General features: G+C 44.6%; 1 protein-coding gene across 1 annotated transcript in view; it reads right to left on the minus strand.

Moving 5' to 3' along the window:
- Nucleotides 1–15,797, minus strand: part of LOC144119162 (monocarboxylate transporter 14-like) — a 70,881-nt gene extending 55,084 nt beyond the window's left edge. The window contains exons 1-2 of the mRNA XM_077651860.1: nucleotides 15,590–15,797; nucleotides 1,824–1,970 (exon numbers count right to left, since the gene is read on the minus strand). Coding sequence (XP_077507986.1) covers nucleotides 1,824–1,970; nucleotides 15,590–15,683 — 241 coding nt within the window. The 5' untranslated portion in view covers nucleotides 15,684–15,797. The remainder of the gene's footprint in view (nucleotides 1–1,823; nucleotides 1,971–15,589) is intronic.
- Nucleotides 15,798–16,572: the final 775 nt, after the last annotated feature.

Below are 16,572 nucleotides of genomic sequence, written 5' to 3' on the forward strand. Positions count from 1 at the left end.
AGTTGGTACGTGAAGGGAAAGGAATAGAAAGAAATGTTAATGCAACTAACTAGGAAATACTAAGGCTAGCTAACGAAATGAACTTTGCTGGTGTAAAGTTAAAGCGTGGGTTAAGGTTTACCGCCTATAAGGATGCTTTCGTACACGACGAAACCCATTTTCAACGTGACCTTGGCCAGACGGTAGGAAGACGACTCGCAAGAACAGAGTTGTCTTTTTTAGCTGAGATCCCGAATTTGAGGAAATAGCAGTAGGTGATGGGCACTGTGGAGCCCCCCGGGACAGGGCGGGAGATCAAGATTGGCAAATATCCTTACAAAAGGAGAGAAAAGACGGTAAAATGAACCAGTGCCAACTTCGCTCTTAGCCACATAAATAAGAAGGGGAGAAAAGCCATTGTAAGTGGATAGAGATGAAGTACCAGCTGAACAAACAGGAAATTAGTATTTTTAACATTAGGGAAACATGTCTTCGAAATATCGAAGAACCGCGAATAATAAAAAAATCACATAGGTCTGGGAAATGTGCAGCATGAGCGCAGGATCAATAAAGCGCGGACTAATAGACGTATTTATTTGACAAGGCGTACATTGGCGCCAGGTGAATGAAACATGTAAAGAACTTGTCTGAATCCTTAGCTCAATTAAGGAAAGTATTTTATGTGTGGGTAGCTGCTTAGTGCAGACACTAAATTGAACAGTTCCCGACTATATAAACTAGGCCATTAAGTATAAAAACAATAGAAGGGTTGTCCTCGAAGTGGTATGAATGCCAACATTCAGGAACTCGATGGACACATGGTGTCAAACTTACACTGCTATTAGAACTATATGATCAATATAACCAAGCTCACTATTGCTTACGAGAAAGCAAATGTGAGCAGCAAATAACGGGTAAAAAGAGGTAAATAAGAATCTAAAAGAAACCGGAGCTTTTCACTACATCATTGCGGTAATTAGCGAATATTGAACACAAACTTAGGTTTCGTTTCTAAGCTAGCAAATGCTACAATGCTGTAGATTACCGTCGAAAACTTAAGTTTGGGGAACCTGAACTAAAAATGAGCGCTGGAAAATCTTCCTAATAATTCAGTAATCGAACCAGAAAAAATTTCGGAAAGGTTGACTACACAGCATCGGCCAGAAATTAAGCAGGCATTGTTTAAAGCTATAGCGGAAGTCTTTCGGATTACACAGCTACCGGAACATTGGCTGCATAGCAGGCTAATTTTAGTCTACAAAGTTAAACGAGACAAAGCCAGCACTAACTCATAAACTCCGATGAGGTAATGAGGTAGATGTGGTAGAAGTATTTGTGACTGCCGATATAGGCCTAGGAAGCCAGGTTCAGGGATGTGCATGCCCGTTTTCTTTGATATGCTAAAAAAAACGCGCTTAGAAATGATCTGCATTCAATCAGGCTTTGCTTATGAACTCTCCTCTTCATAAATGCACGACATTACAGGGCTTTTCCGGAATCAAGGCGTAATACAAGTTCTATAAAGTGGAAGTTTCGACCGTTTGTGCTTGGCGAAGAAGTAAATACGATGTATCGCAGAGGCAACACAAAGCAAGGAAAGACAGCGCCTTCGTTAGTGACTTCCTTCATCTCTCAACGCGCTGTTTCTTACTTGCTCTTACGCTATATTTGTATACGTGCACTGCGTGCGCCCCGCCTCACTGAGAGAACAGTGGGATGTCCATCCCGTCACGGAGTAGGACATGGTTTCTAAAAGGTCAGATTAAAGCATGCCACGCGCTAGAAAGTAGCTGTCCAGTCGCCTGTTTGTATCCGTCCATGCGTCGTTTTCATAGCGCTCTCACCCGACGCCTGGATGCCGGCTGCCATCATGAGCACGGGCCATGCTGCGTCCCGGTGGTTGGCCTGCCAGTTGGCTTGGATGGCCACAAACACGTATCCCCCCGAGCGGACGGCGCAAGACGAGAAGAAGCTGGACAGCGCACAGGCACCTGTGCAATGACACCGTACGGCTCTGTGTACAGACACGAGGTCTATGCCCTTCACTTCGCTGCTTCACAGCCACGTGCTCATCAAAAACGAAGAAATATATTAAGGAATGTGCTTGTTAACACGTTGCCTTTTTCTTACCATGAAAATGCAGCCCTTTAACAATGGCCCGTGTGCTGCGCTATGGTTTTGAGCTGTGTCAGGTAACTATATAGTTCCCGATTTTCATCTGCTTTCAATATTTTCTAGCCCTCTATACGATTCAAATAAGTAAAAATTGATTTTTATTTGGTTTCTGCTATGCTATAATTAGGTGAATAGTTTGTTTCCGAACGACCATGTTCCAGCTTATAGGAGCGTTTGACGCGAACATGTTAACACGTATTCCGAAAAGCATTTCAGACATCCGAAGACAAACTGTCTCCTGTCATCCCGGTTCTGCGCTCGAAACCGTTCACCTCCAATGCGAAAGGAAGATATCTGCTGCTCGGGAATGTCAAGAAATAACACAGAGACCGTCTGCGAAGTACACGCTGATGATTCAGCGAAAAATAATTGGGCACTCATGCACTGTCGCATTTGCGATCCCTAGTCTCGGTATATCTTGAGCGGGTCGGCTTCACGGGTTGCTGTCCTTTGCAGTTTCCAATCTGCGACTATTGTGATGGCTCTTAAGCGACCCTTTGTGCGCGAACTATAGCGTCATGATTCCATTGGACTCCAAGTCAGCGCTAGAATAGGTTAAACACGGGTGTTCTTCGACAATAGCAGCCTTCGATCGTTAATCTTAATGTAAAAAAACTGATGGATAAACGGTTTAAAGTGCGCTTTCAGTCCTGCCTCTCATGCGGCGCTCACCCTGAATGACATTACGAAAAGCCAATTTTTCTGAGCTCCTAGTGACACAGCACTTCTTTTTAGCCGTCTCTGCATCTCTCTTTTGAAGCGCGGGGTCTGTATCTAGAAAGAGCCACTCTCTTGCACCGTCTGCGCGTGTACTCGGCACGCCAACGTGGCTGCACGTGATCCATTCGGCTGTGTCAGTAGGAGTGATGTACAATATTTTTTCCTAGCGTACCGCTGTTTTCGTGATGAGCGTGAAACATTTTTGGCAGCCTGAGGTGGTAGAATGTTCGATCGGACAGTGTGGTTGGCACTCTGTTCCATGAACGTCCACGAACTGAGAGACCCGTGGTAGAAAGGCTGCTTTTGAAATTATTAGCACTCCTCCGCTTCTGGGAGTGGTATAGACGATGCAGTTTGCTTAGAATAAAAGATGAAGGCGTAGTAATTGCCAATGTAATGAATCGAAGCCTAATCGCGGCTGCCACCACTACTCCTACACGCATCGTGGTCTGGCCTTTAATTAAGCGCAGCAAGCATTGTATTTTACAAGCAACGAAAGCTAGTCCCTTCCGCACACAAAAATAAATTCTTGTGAACCAAAGGTTCTTTCATCTGCTTCAACCCCATTGCAATATTTGCACTTTTCACACCAAAAGAACACGGCCATAAACAATTTCAGCTTTGTTCTCTATAGTCTCCATTTACAAAAACAAATGCAAATAAACCCGCGCAGGGCGCATCTTAACGCATTGTTCTTTAGGCTTGCCAGTATTCGGAGCTGCCCCATTCGATTTCTACGCTGTGAGTGAGCTTAAACTGCATGGTAAAACAGCGATCCAGTAAATTACATTGCAAGATGCAAATAGAAGTTACTGCTCTTATTGATTTTTCATAGAAAGTCGTAACATATCCCGGTGTATATAAAGTTGAGTAAGTGCCTCGTCGCACCCCGGTCCCTGTTTCTTGGGACTCATACGCTTCCCTGCTGGGTACTGAGCGAGAGTGCTCCTGTGAACTGAACAAAGATATGCTGTGGAAGCCCAACAGTCCCCGCAGCCGTAGCTTGAGTGGCAGATCCATTCCCCGGCAGCTGAGAGTAGCTCATTGGGGATGAGGACAAAGGGCGGGAACACTTGGCAGAGGCCGAAACAAAGCTATGTACTAGACTCACAGCAGCTTCAGTCTACGCTCACAGAGCTGAGCTGTGAAACTGCATTTTTTTTGTAAAAGCATTGAGTGCGGCAACCGTCAGGAGTAGTCTCTGAGTAGTTCTGTAGAGTTCAGTGCGCATATATAATGTATTATGCATCAGTGCAGTAATTTTATACAGCGGTACATATACACAAAATATTAGTAAACATTTCCCGCTTCTTCAAAAGTATTTGAAAGCCTGACATCTGATTTTCAGGCGCAAAACATACACAGCGCAGCAGAATTCAAGTGCGCCCGTTTATTAAAGACCCAGTGCTCTAAGACAAGCACTCATTCGACAAAGTTTATTTCTTTGAGCGTGCACTCCCGGCAGCAACACTCCGCCGTTTAGATCCTCGGCCCCTTACTGAAGCCAAGATTCTGGGTCCTTGGAGTAAGCCTTCATCGCAGAGGGTAGCTTTGAAGCCACTTTTCCAGTTCTTGAAGGACTCAGGATCGAGTGCAAGATTGTGAACTATCCGTGTATGCCCTGTGTACCCTGCAAGTAACGGCCAACGGACATGTGCAAAACTGATCGTCTCTCCTTGTTCTCTCCCCTTTCTATCTCTCCCTCCGTTCCCCTCCCACGTGTAGGGTAGTATACTGGGCGCTGCCTAGTTAACCTCCCTGCCTTTCCGTCTTTCTCTCTCTCTCTCTCTCTTTATTTCTTCTCAAGATTGAGCGCAATCCTCTTTATCTGCTTTGATGTGGTCTCTTCTACAATGTCTTTCCTGAAGTGCAGTGCAGTTCAATGCGGACTGCAGTTTTCAATCATGCGCCATTCTAGGAAAATATATACATACATCATGAAACGCTTTCAACACGCAGCGGAGTTTGACACCGATATCAATTTCCGTATACGCATGTTTAAGGTTTGCTGTTATCACTTCATTGCAGTCGTATTTCCCGGGCTGTGATACGCGCAAACACTCCGTTTTTCGCAGCGCGATAAGATACTGAAGGCATTCTGTGCTACGGTATTCACACCTTGTGAACTACAGTCTGTCGCTGTGACGATGGAAGATTTGTGAGGACTATGCGCTGGATAGTGCATAAGCGTTGTAACTGTGTACACTCCTCGTCAAATGTATACGGTCGAAGAGGCTTGCTTGCCAAGCCTGCAGCATGCCTGGTTATGCATCCTCAACGAGCGTAACCTCTCGAAAGAAAAATGGCATTGCGTCTTCAATCACCCCCGCTAGATATGCTAGGGAGCCCCGCTAACAGCTTAGAAACGATCCTCTTGGGCAGTATACACACTAAAGAATTTCTAAACCATAAGGGTGTAAATCGGCTGTCCCCAGACGAACACCCATTTCCAATTGTCGGATGCTAAAAAAGGGCACAGAGCTCAGCACCCTTGAGGTAGGTACACTAAATGATAGTTTAGAGGATGTAATGGTTGCACCCTCATTAAAGCGTAGTATTTTTCTATAACACCTCTACGAATGCATGTTGGAAGGGTGCCTCACATTGATCCACCCATGAAGGAAAAGCCTTGGATTGATGCGCGCACTCTAAACTTTCATGCTGTGCACCCTTCCTGAAGGGTGCTGATCTCTGCACCCTTTTGACCACCCAAACGGGTGCTCGTCTGGGAACAGCTGATTTGCACCCTTATGGGTGAGAATTTTTTTAGTGTGTACTTTTGACGGGGGCTGTACGTTACGCGGCGTATGCATTCAGTCGGTGGATACTCGACTCGTGATAGCCTTCTTTCGTGAACAGCGTTTGTCCCGTTGACCTTCCGTATTCAGGTTTCAAAATAAAACGGCTTTTTGCTTAATAATGGGTTACCCAGTAGCCAAAGATTTTGAACCGTCAGTGTGCGCAACGTGGTTTCTGGCCGCGTACGACGACAAACATTGCAATCCGTTAAACACAGAAAGCGGTACAGCTTTTACTTTTCAGCTGCATTTGATTGTGCTCAAAACGACACAAATGACAAAACTGTTTGTTTCAAACGTCTTCCACGTTGAGAATTTTCTCTGAAACGCAGTGGACTAACACTGTTGCCGATTCCAATCTGCAGGAATTTCATCTGCCCCTTCTTCTCCGAGCTGTGCTGTCTGTCTATGTTTGTAGAACATGTCCGAAAAGCCGAATTATCGGGTCAGCGCCAGGGATTAGGACGAATTCAACATCAGGTTGATAAATGAAGGCTGATAGAACAAGAACTTTCAGGAAAAGCAACTGGTGCACGCATAGCGTGAAAACGTCTAGCCCCCCTTTTAAGGAAGCATTTTTTCACGTTCGGTCGTCTTTGCTGGTTTCGATGCTGATGGCAGGAATTCCTTTTTAGCTCTTTTTTTAGAAGCAATTGTCTAACGAGAAGGGTTCGCCAATTTCAGCAGCTGTTGGCAGGGAGCCGGCAGAGGCACGCGCTGCGGATCTGCAGCGATCACGGCTCCTCCGCAGGAGGGCAACGCGTGACAAGCGCGTGAACGAGTGGCTTTGTACCTCCGCTCTTTCTCGCATGCAGAAGTTGCCCGTGTAGTCACAGTACTTGCGGTGAAGACTGCGGGGGAATAACCTTTTCAGTTTTTCTCCCACAATTTGGCCTATGCACGACAAACTGCCTTCAGAAAATAACAAACTGAAAGTACGCTAATTCAATTTAATTCAGTTCATTTCTTTCTGAAATTGTCACGATTGTGGTGTGGTTACCCTGGAAATAAGCTGCTTAAATAAAGCTTGACTAAAGCGCGGCACCTGACTTTCACCAATATTCTTGACGTCCAGTTTAGGAAGCACAGAAATAGAAGAACTGCATATAAACAACGCCCACCTTTAATGAACAGCAAAAAGTGCATGCAGGACAAACAAAAATTTACTAACAACACTACTTGTCAGTACAAGTAAAACTACCACTTTGACAGCAAAAGACAAACTAAGCAACAAACATCGCAAGAGAAAATTATGTGGACGCTTCTCTTTAGTTTGTAATGCGGTCTATATCATTAGCCTCTGTTGCAACTTCTGTGTGTGTTTGCGTCACTTTCATCGCCATTTTCGGTTGATCAATCACCATATTCTGACCGCTGGCTGCAGTAGGAGTCATCCGCTATGTTGCGACGGTGCCAACATTTGCATATATCACATTATATCGCAGTTAGGTTGCCCAGTGAAAGCGTTGTGATGATGTCACAAGGTCACGTGATCTCTCTCAACCACCCATTAATTTAACTCCCACCTTCCACGATAGCCAGGTTGCACAGAGTCTGGTGGTCAGGTTGCCACCAGTCACGATGGGGTTGTTGTGACGTCATAAGGTCGTAAGAGCTCTCTTGAGCAACCAGAGGCCCATCAGAAAAGGTTGGCATGACGTCACAATGCTGAGTGACCTATCTCGACCAATCAGCGAATTTCTTCTTGGACAACGCCAGGTTTCAGGTGTGAAGAGAGCCCTAATAGACAGATAGACAGAGAGACAGAACGGCAGACACAGTACGGACGAACGAACGGACGGACGGACGGACGGACGGACGGATGGATGGATGGACGGATGGATGGATGGATGGATGGATGGATGGATGGATGGATGGACGGACGGACGGACGGACGGACGGATGGATGGATGGATGGATGGATGGATGGATGGATGGATGGATGGATGGATGGATGGATGGATGGATGGATGGATGGATGGATGGATGGATGGATGAATGAATGGATGGATGGATGGATGGATGGATGGATGGATGGATGGATGGATGGATGGATGGATGGATGGATGGATGGATGGATGGATGGATAAATTAAATGAAACGAAGGCAGAGAGGTCGATTAGACGGATTGATATCTGGCCTGCCACTCTGCACTGGCGAAGGGGAGCAGGAGAAGAAAGAGGGTCGTGATGAGTGACTGTGGTGTGAAGAAAGATGAGAATATGCGCAGGCATATTTGATGGCATCACAACCGCGAGTTGAGGCCCGTGTGATTCAAAAAACGCTAAAGCTCTTATAACATCACATCCCTAAATCATGCATCAGAAGAGAGCGTAACATTCCGTATGTAATAAGTAGGGGCTTGCCTAGAAGTTTCAAGCCCACAGGGGCTGTTTTAGAGGAATGAATCTGACCTTTACGGCTCCTCCCGAAGCTCAAAATCTCTGACGGTGAATAAATGCTCAATCGCAACTCTGGGAATCTCAGTGGCTTCATAGGCACCTATGTGTTCGATGATACTTCTCAAATGCAAACGCCATGGCATGAAAAATTTTCATGAAACCTGTACCTTGCTCGCTGTGCCAATATGGTTATTTGCTTGTTCACCAGACGTGAAAAGGAAAAACTGATTTACAAAGGACACAAAGTAATAATTTTCCAATGGTTCAGAAAAATACTTCACGTGAATAGAAAATATTATTTAAAATGTCTAAGCATGAAACTGACAGTCAGCTTACGCTCTTTTAGTACAAACGGAGGGTTAGCTCACTAATCTCCAATACTTAGCTCTTACTGTAGCGGGGAATAGTGCACAAATCCGTACTGCGACTGCCTACTGAACGACGTATTGTATTAAGAGACGCGGTATCTCTTAGCGACCTAGCTCGGGTGTGCCATCCCAAGCCGGTCTACAAAATGCAGAACATACTCGACTACTGACTGGATAACAGGTTATTTCTTCGACTGTCAACAATTTGCTCATTTGGAAGGACACTGTACTGAATGCGTGACACTTCAGGAGTCTCGGAAGGCACACTATAAGCGGCGCAGTTGTTTTTAATGATATAAGTAGCGATATACGCGCGGCAGTCCGCGCGTTACTTTAAATGTAACAAGAATGTATGGTATTAGAGTATTAATTAAAGTTCGCCCGTTTTTCCATGTTCCCATCTTCATTTCCCTCTAATACTCGTTCATCCACTCCTATATTCAGTATTGCATTTCATCTTGAGAAAACACGTATCATTCGCATTTATCTTCTCTGCTAACAATAGAAAATCAAACAATTCGAATTATCACCTATAGTCACTACTCTCTAAATGCCCCTCGTCTGCTCCTATCATACAATATTTTATCGGTGCCCAAAATAATTGACTACAAATTATGTACCCTTATGTACAAATCTGTTAGAGATCTACTTCCTTTTTCATTAACTAGCAGTGACCAAAATCCGCGTCGCAACGACACCCGTTTTGCTAATCTAAGTAACTTTTTACTCCCTAAACCTAACACTAATTATGGAAAGGAAACAGTTCGTTTCTCTGCCACCACATTATGGAACTCATTGCTAGTTAGCATTAAGCAATCACCTAATATCTGTGCCTTTAAATCCGCTCTCCGTCAGTTTTTACAATCCCCCTAATAGTATTTTACATGATAAATGGTACTAGTTTTGTCATTTATATCATTCTATGATTTGTGTTTTGTATTTGTCTGTACGCTATTAGGTGTGCAATCATTTTTCATTTAAATAAGGGTTTGCATTATTTCTCGTATTTCACTCATTGCACTTTAATGATGCCAAGAACTTGATTTTTTTTTAATCTGCTGTCTGTAATTCTTTTTTACAATTGTGCTTACAGGAGGCCCCGTCCAAAGTCTCTAACTTTGGGACCTCCTTCTGTATTCCAGTGTTTTTCTAATCTTGTACCATAAACATGCAATAAACGAACCTTGAACCTTGATGTATCATACGTAACTACCAATGCCTATGCCGATCTTTGCTCCTTAAGACACTCCACCAGATTCACCTCAAGTAACAGCCAACTGCTTGCGCATACATCTCTATGGCGTGATCGGTCGTAGAATAAATCATAATATGCTGGTGTTCACGCACTAACCATTTAATAGCTACATTATAAGGCGTTCCCCGGAAGGCAATAAGACTCGTTTTAAAAAAAAACCACCCCCTCGATTTTCTTTTTGAACTTATAAAAGGGGCAGGCCGTCCTAGTACTATCACTACTCAGTGCAAAGTGTACTCGCTTTAAGTTTATCTGACTGGAACCATAAAAATTAAGAGTAAATATTACTTATCACTTTCGCCAACTCTAAATAAGAACATAAAATTATTAACCCTTATTAGTAAATCTAAGACCTAATGATACATTTAGGTTTTTTCCACTATGAATGCGTTCTTAAATTCTCTCTCAGTGGCTTCCTTTTATAGTTATCCAACGTTTCTCAATGCAAAGTCTTGTTCTGGCTTACATTCTTTTAGTTTCCGTGCAAATGTCCTGTTTTCACCATTGTGCCAATTCTCTCTCTCAGCTCCTGTTATTTTTAATGTCTGGCAATGTTTCATATTGTCACGGACAAGGAAGACGAGAAAGCGGCAAGTGACGTGTGTGGGGCGATTGCGATCCACATACTCGTCTTTGACAATGCTGTCAAATGTGTCTGTTGCTGCTCCTTGTGTTTGTCTTTAAAGACTTGCTTTGCCGCATGAAATTTTTATAACTACATGTATGCATGCCTTGCATATGTTACTTTATTCTTTATAAGTTTTTTTTTTATTTCCCTATCCTGAAACAGCCTCGGAGATGAGTTTAGTAGTAGGCAATAAATTAAATTTAGAAAAAATAAAAAACGACGACAGTAGCGAGTAGAATAATTGAAAGAGCGCAATATCCATACATCTTACATAACGTGAGAGGCGGTGAATTCGTACTTCAGGAATGAGTTTCGAGTTCGCGATAAATACGAAATGCTGTTGATGCAGCGCATCAGGTTTCTTCTCAGCGCCTTTTTTTCATTTTTGCTTGTGGTCACATTTGATTGAAATGAGGCACGGTATAATTAGTTCTTTAAGATTGGGCAAAACAGATTTACAACCTGTCATTAGTCCAGTCGTCGGTAATAACTATAACGGATACTTGGCGCCAGTTTTAAAGCTGAAGACAATTCTAGTTTTGGTTTTCTGCTTCGTTTTATCACGTTTTTGAATCCTTTTACTCATTTATCGTTGCGCAGAGAAACAGCCTTACTGCCGTCACATTCTGGCGTGTCTTCCTGACCAACCTGAAATGCTTGTCTCCTTCAACTTCTGCAGAGAACGCTGAGAGTCCAAGAGAAATACTCCGAACTCTCGAAAACACAACCCTCCTATTTTAACGACATAGCGCTAAAGTTCCCGTTCTGCGGAAAATCCGGCGTCGTCGGCGTTGTGAGCGAAAAATCTCCGGAGACGCTACCTAGGTGGGCCGCCTAGGTCACGTGATCATTTGGCGCCAGCACAACCTGTCCACTGACTGGAGAGCACATTGCCCAAAGTGTCAGGTGGCAGCTAAATTAATTATTGGTCATGAGAGATTGCTCGGGAACAGCAGCCTGGGTCTGACAAGTACCGCCAGTGGCTGCTTCTGCAATAGAAGGGCACTGGCGCATCACTTAACCGCTACTGCGCTGCGCCAGGAGTGGTGTGAGGACTCCTATGAATGTAAAGTAGAGAACGATTCATTCCATTTATATTGGCATTAACCCATTTACTCTACATCGTCATACCTTTAGGGCGGAACTTACGTGCCAACTCCAGCTTTTAAAATGGGCTCGGTGGAGTCTGTTTTTATGCATGGTGTTAGCAGCTAGTGCGTTTCGTTCCAATATTTCTAAACTTCACTGAGTCCCTACATACCCTCACGAAATTTCATAATACACAAAGCAGGGGAGGGATGCGAACAGCTTCAAGAAAACTTGCGAGCAAGGTGCTGGCTTTGTGCAGCAGCTCTTTTTTATGCTCTTGTACAAGTTTTAAGAATCGTTCACGCCTTTTTAAGAATTTATTCAAGACCGGAAAACTTGCTTCTTGTGCACGTCGTAGCGCACTTGTGTAGACTGGCGACATGCTTTTGTCGTTTGAGGACAAGTGGCGCTAAATCCAAAGTTTACCCATCACCCAAGCTGCCACTGCGAGCACGCACCTAAAGGCCCAACTGACCTGCATGTACAACGCATACAGTACTTCACAGACAAAGAACACTTTTGGAAATCGCCTCGAAGGATTTTAAGCAAGGTGTACCCCTCACCGAATAAAAATCTCGAGCTCTCAGTTTACTGATGCGTAAAACCCTTTGTTACACAGAAAAGGTTTCTCCAAGAAATTATAATCATCATCAGCCTGACTACGCCCACTGCAAGGCAAAGGCCTCTCCCATGTCTCTCCATATAACCATCTCCTTGGCCAGCTGCCGCTACGTTATCCTCGAAAACTTCTTAATCTCATCAGCCCACCTAACATTCTGGCGCTTCCTGCTACGCTTGCCTTCTCTTGGAATCCTCTTGGAACCCACTCTGTTGCCCTTAAGGACCACTGGTTATCTTAATTACCCGCGTTTGTTACCTCGTCCACTCTGCCCGCTTCCGGTCTCTTAACGTTATACCTATCATTTATCTTTCCGTAGCACGCTGCGTTGTCCTTAACTTAAGCATAACCCTTTTGGTTAGCCTCCACGTTTCTGCCCCATAGGTAAATACCGGTAAGAAACCGCTGCTGTATATTTTCTTTTGACAGATATTGTTATACTGCCATTAATTATCTGTGAAAACCTGCCATATGGGCTACACCACATTCTTATTCTTCTAGTTATCTCCCTCTCATAATCCGGATTAGTGGTCGCTACCTGCCCTAAGTAGACGTATTCCTTTACTACTTACAGCACCTCTCTGCCAATTGTGAACTGCTGTTCTCTTGCTAGACTTTTGAACATTACTTTGGTTTTCTGCATATTAATTTTAAGACCTACCGTCCTGCTCTGCCTGTATAACTCATTTATCATGCTTTGAAGCTCATCTCCTGAGTGACTCAGCAAAGCAATGTCATCAGCGATGGAAGTTTAAAGAATTCAATGCACTAGTTAGTGATTGTCCGCTTTTTTAAAAGTGCTGAGACACTATTTTAAGTTGGGCAATGCATCAGAGTTCGCGCAGCATGCCTTGCACTTAAACGTATTGAAGGCGTGAGCAATATAGTTTTTGTCAGAGAACAAAAATTATGAACGCTAGGCTCGTTATATATACCACATGGTAGGATTTATTGCTTAGCCAGGCGGCGCTTTGGAACAAGACGGCACATACCTCAGGATTGATGATACCACACCCCACTATCTAAAAAGTAGCGTAGATCTACACAAGCAGCGCTCAATCCCTCACACTTAGTCGCTCTCATATGTCTGTTTGAACGCACATAATGAGCGTAGCTTGCGATGTACACGTAATATTTCGCATACTCGCTCAAAATTAATCAGTAAACCGGGCTTGCACTAATGCCTATAATACACGCCCTTTTTACATTCGTAATTACATCTTTCCTACACTACAAGTGTTCTTCACGTCTTCATTTCTGCACCCTTGCGTTTCCGTTCCCTTTCTTGCATTGAACTTTACTTCAGAGTACGATTTGTAGTCGCGGCCCATCTAAGTAATAAACATAAAAGAGCAACATACTGCAGTCATGGTTATCGCTCTTGATAATTTTTTTTCCTCCCTCTATGCGTCGAACTCTGCGATGCACGCAGACATTCATTACTTCAGGTATTTGATTGCATCGCAGAAACAAGACAACGTGCTCATATTTCAAAAGAAAAGTGAAGTTCTCGGGATTTATCTCCGGTTTCTAATGCACATTGGAACAAGTAAGCTGCAGCGGCTTCCTACCGGGCAGAGCCACAACAGAAACCCGAAACGGCGCTACGCCGCTACGGGAGCACAGTCCTAAACGAAGCATGGGCGAACCCCTGGTATCGGACCAAGTAAGCGTGCAGAAAAGTGAAGAAATCCTGGACTGTAGGCCCGAAGCTTATTTTTAGACCACTCATCTACAACTCACGCACTAGTCACTGTACGAACATTTTGTGAAAGCAAAGCTTCAGGCCTATGCCTTATAGACAAGCGTCATGTTTGCAAACAAAGGTGACTCTGCGGTCGGCAGCGACGCGGGGTGTAGGCAAAACGAAGAACGCCTACATTACGCCAAGCGACGCTGCCCTCGAAACCAGCTGGTGAATGCGAATATTTTAAAGCGTGCGCGTCGCTTGTGGTTAGAAACATTTTTGTTGATGCTTGGAGAGTAGTTCTGCACTTTTTCAGCCGGTTCGCCAGACGGAATTAGTAGGCGGAGCGCTGCATCGGGTGCTTCTCCGCTCCTGGTTGGCGACAAGTTACAGCGCAGCGCTACGGCGGGTGAAAGCGCGAGGTATAGGGAGGAACTAATAGTCCACAGTTCCCAGCTTAAGGACCGATAAAGCATATCCGATTGCTCGTGCAAAATAAGGCGACGTGATGCTCGACGTGAATCAGCTTTCTCAAACGACTAACCTTGTAATATCCTTCATATATTCATCTAGCCACTTCACTCCGGAGACATTAAAAATTAATGAACACTATAGCTGTTTTGAATAAGGCAAATGCGATCTGAGAGCTCCACGAGCCCATGCATAGACATTTTCCTGGCGCTCCAAACAAAATTTACGTTCACTTTGCTAAGCTGTAAAGTTTTACTTCATATTTTAGAATTCATTCGTGTGCGCGCATTCTGCTTGATCGGAGTGGCTTTTGGCGTAGAATTTGCTGCCTTCGCCAGGTTCTGATCGACCTACAATGTGAAACTTCAATAATTTGCGATTTTTTCAAGATCTTAGCGTCGTTAGACTGGTGTTGAAACGACACACTTGATAAATTCGCGAAAAGGAAAACAGAAAAAACCGTCGTTCATGCTGCTATCTGAGTCCGGTGCTGCTTCAAGCGTGGCACAGTGTGAACGCTAAAGGCGGCTGGCGGCAGCTTTTTTTTTTTGCGCGAAGTTATGTTCAGGACGGAATCCGGGTGTTAAGCATCTGGAAATGGCCCCCTGCGTTCACCTTACGATCCCAAGCACATGGCATATCGCGCCTACACTTATGATGAGAGCACGACCGAATGATAACGAGTTGCAGGCGTTACTTGATTTTTGCACTGTTCATTAAGCGACCGAACATCAAAGATGCGAAGTCACAAACCTACTTATTGGGTTTGAATGCAGAAACCCAATATAATAACCCAGTGGCGAAACGAGCTCGCCGTACTTAGTCACGAGCTCGGCGGGAATAATTAGCCGCGATCGAAGCCGATCAATCTTGTCTTGGTCATCGGAACCAAAGAACTTGTCTTGCTCGTCGGCCCCTGCCCGTCGCTTTCGCGCCTATCCGACCGCAATAAACTCGTGGAAACTTATGCCGCTTCCTTTCTTCTGCATTGCGGCTCAACCAACCGCACCACAGTTTGTCGTCACGCCGGGAATTGTGCCCAAACACACGCAAGCGTGGCGCAACCAATGCGGAAGATCTGGCTTTTTGCATACACAACGAAAGTCACTCACTGCTGACGCAGCGCAGCCGCATCTCTTTGACGTCACGGCCTGACGCTTGTCTATACGTGCAAAATTGTTTTTGTAAGGTTCAGAGGCACCGACATGCGGAACGACTAGAGGAACCAAATGAAAGCAAGTGCTTATAGGGCTTTCAAAAGCGACTGCTCGTCGTAAAGGTCAAAACAATTGCTACATATCTTTCATTGACATCACTTCCCGTCTGTGTTTCTTTGGCTTAAGACGTGCCGCGAACAAGTTTTTTGTTATTCTCGGAAAAATAAAAAAGACCGCTTACCCGCCGTCATCCAGCTGTGCGCGCTATCTGGTCCGTAACGCTGCAAGCCCGTTGTCTTTTTTGGCTGTTCCTGGTCCTTCACTTCAGTAGACATGGCTTCAATGTGTCGCGAAACTTCGAGAAGAAGCTCAGTCGTAGCCAGAGATACAAGAAGATCACCTTCAAGTTAACCGTCACAGCAGCTTTCTAAAACATCTGCCTCAGACTGTACACAATATACCGACGAGCGATGGCGCATTTTTCAGAAGACATATTTCCCCACAGTGTCGCTTTCTTTTTTTCTCTTTGCTTCCGACTGAGAAGTCGCGGGCAAATGCCTTATGACAGTTGCTTTCCTCGGGTTGTTAAACCGCTGCTTTGGGCGCCACCAAGCGGAGTATTTTAAAACGCCGCTCTGACTTTCTGCAGCCGTCTTCTTAGTACTGCTTCGCTTATTTTGTTTTATTTGATTACTGTCGGAAGCTGGAATGCGCGGGTTCATCGAGATTAATTGGTTTCTCGGAAGCCGAGCGGTCGTCAACGGCGGCGTCTTTTTCCACGTGGCGATATATATTCCACATTTGTTTTGTCTGGATAAAAAGCATTCCTTCGCTGAGAGGAGAAACAGTTTCTCGAACACAAAGAGGGCACTATAGTAACTGAGCAGTAGTGTGACAATTAATAATAAACTAACGTGAAAATACAGAAATCATCTTTATTCCAAGGCACGAACCAGTCTTATGTTTAAGGCGTGCTCTATTCCTTCATGCCGAGATAACGAAAGCGAAGAGGAAAAACCTAAAACGAAGTGTCACGTTACTGTAATGCACTGAAGGGCGTTCCCTCACTGACCGTGGTGAGAGTAAAATCACATGCTATAACACGGGAAGGCATATTGAAGCGAAAAGCTTCACTACGCTATGTAAAGCAGTCGTCGCGTAGGCCGGAGAATGACGTGAAGCCACGTGATGACATCCGATGGCGAGGTCTTACGACCATGTGTT

This window comes from Amblyomma americanum, chromosome 2, assembly GCF_052857255.1.
Source record: "Amblyomma americanum isolate KBUSLIRL-KWMA chromosome 2, ASM5285725v1, whole genome shotgun sequence".
NCBI lineage: Eukaryota > Metazoa > Arthropoda > Arachnida > Ixodida > Ixodidae > Amblyomma > Amblyomma americanum.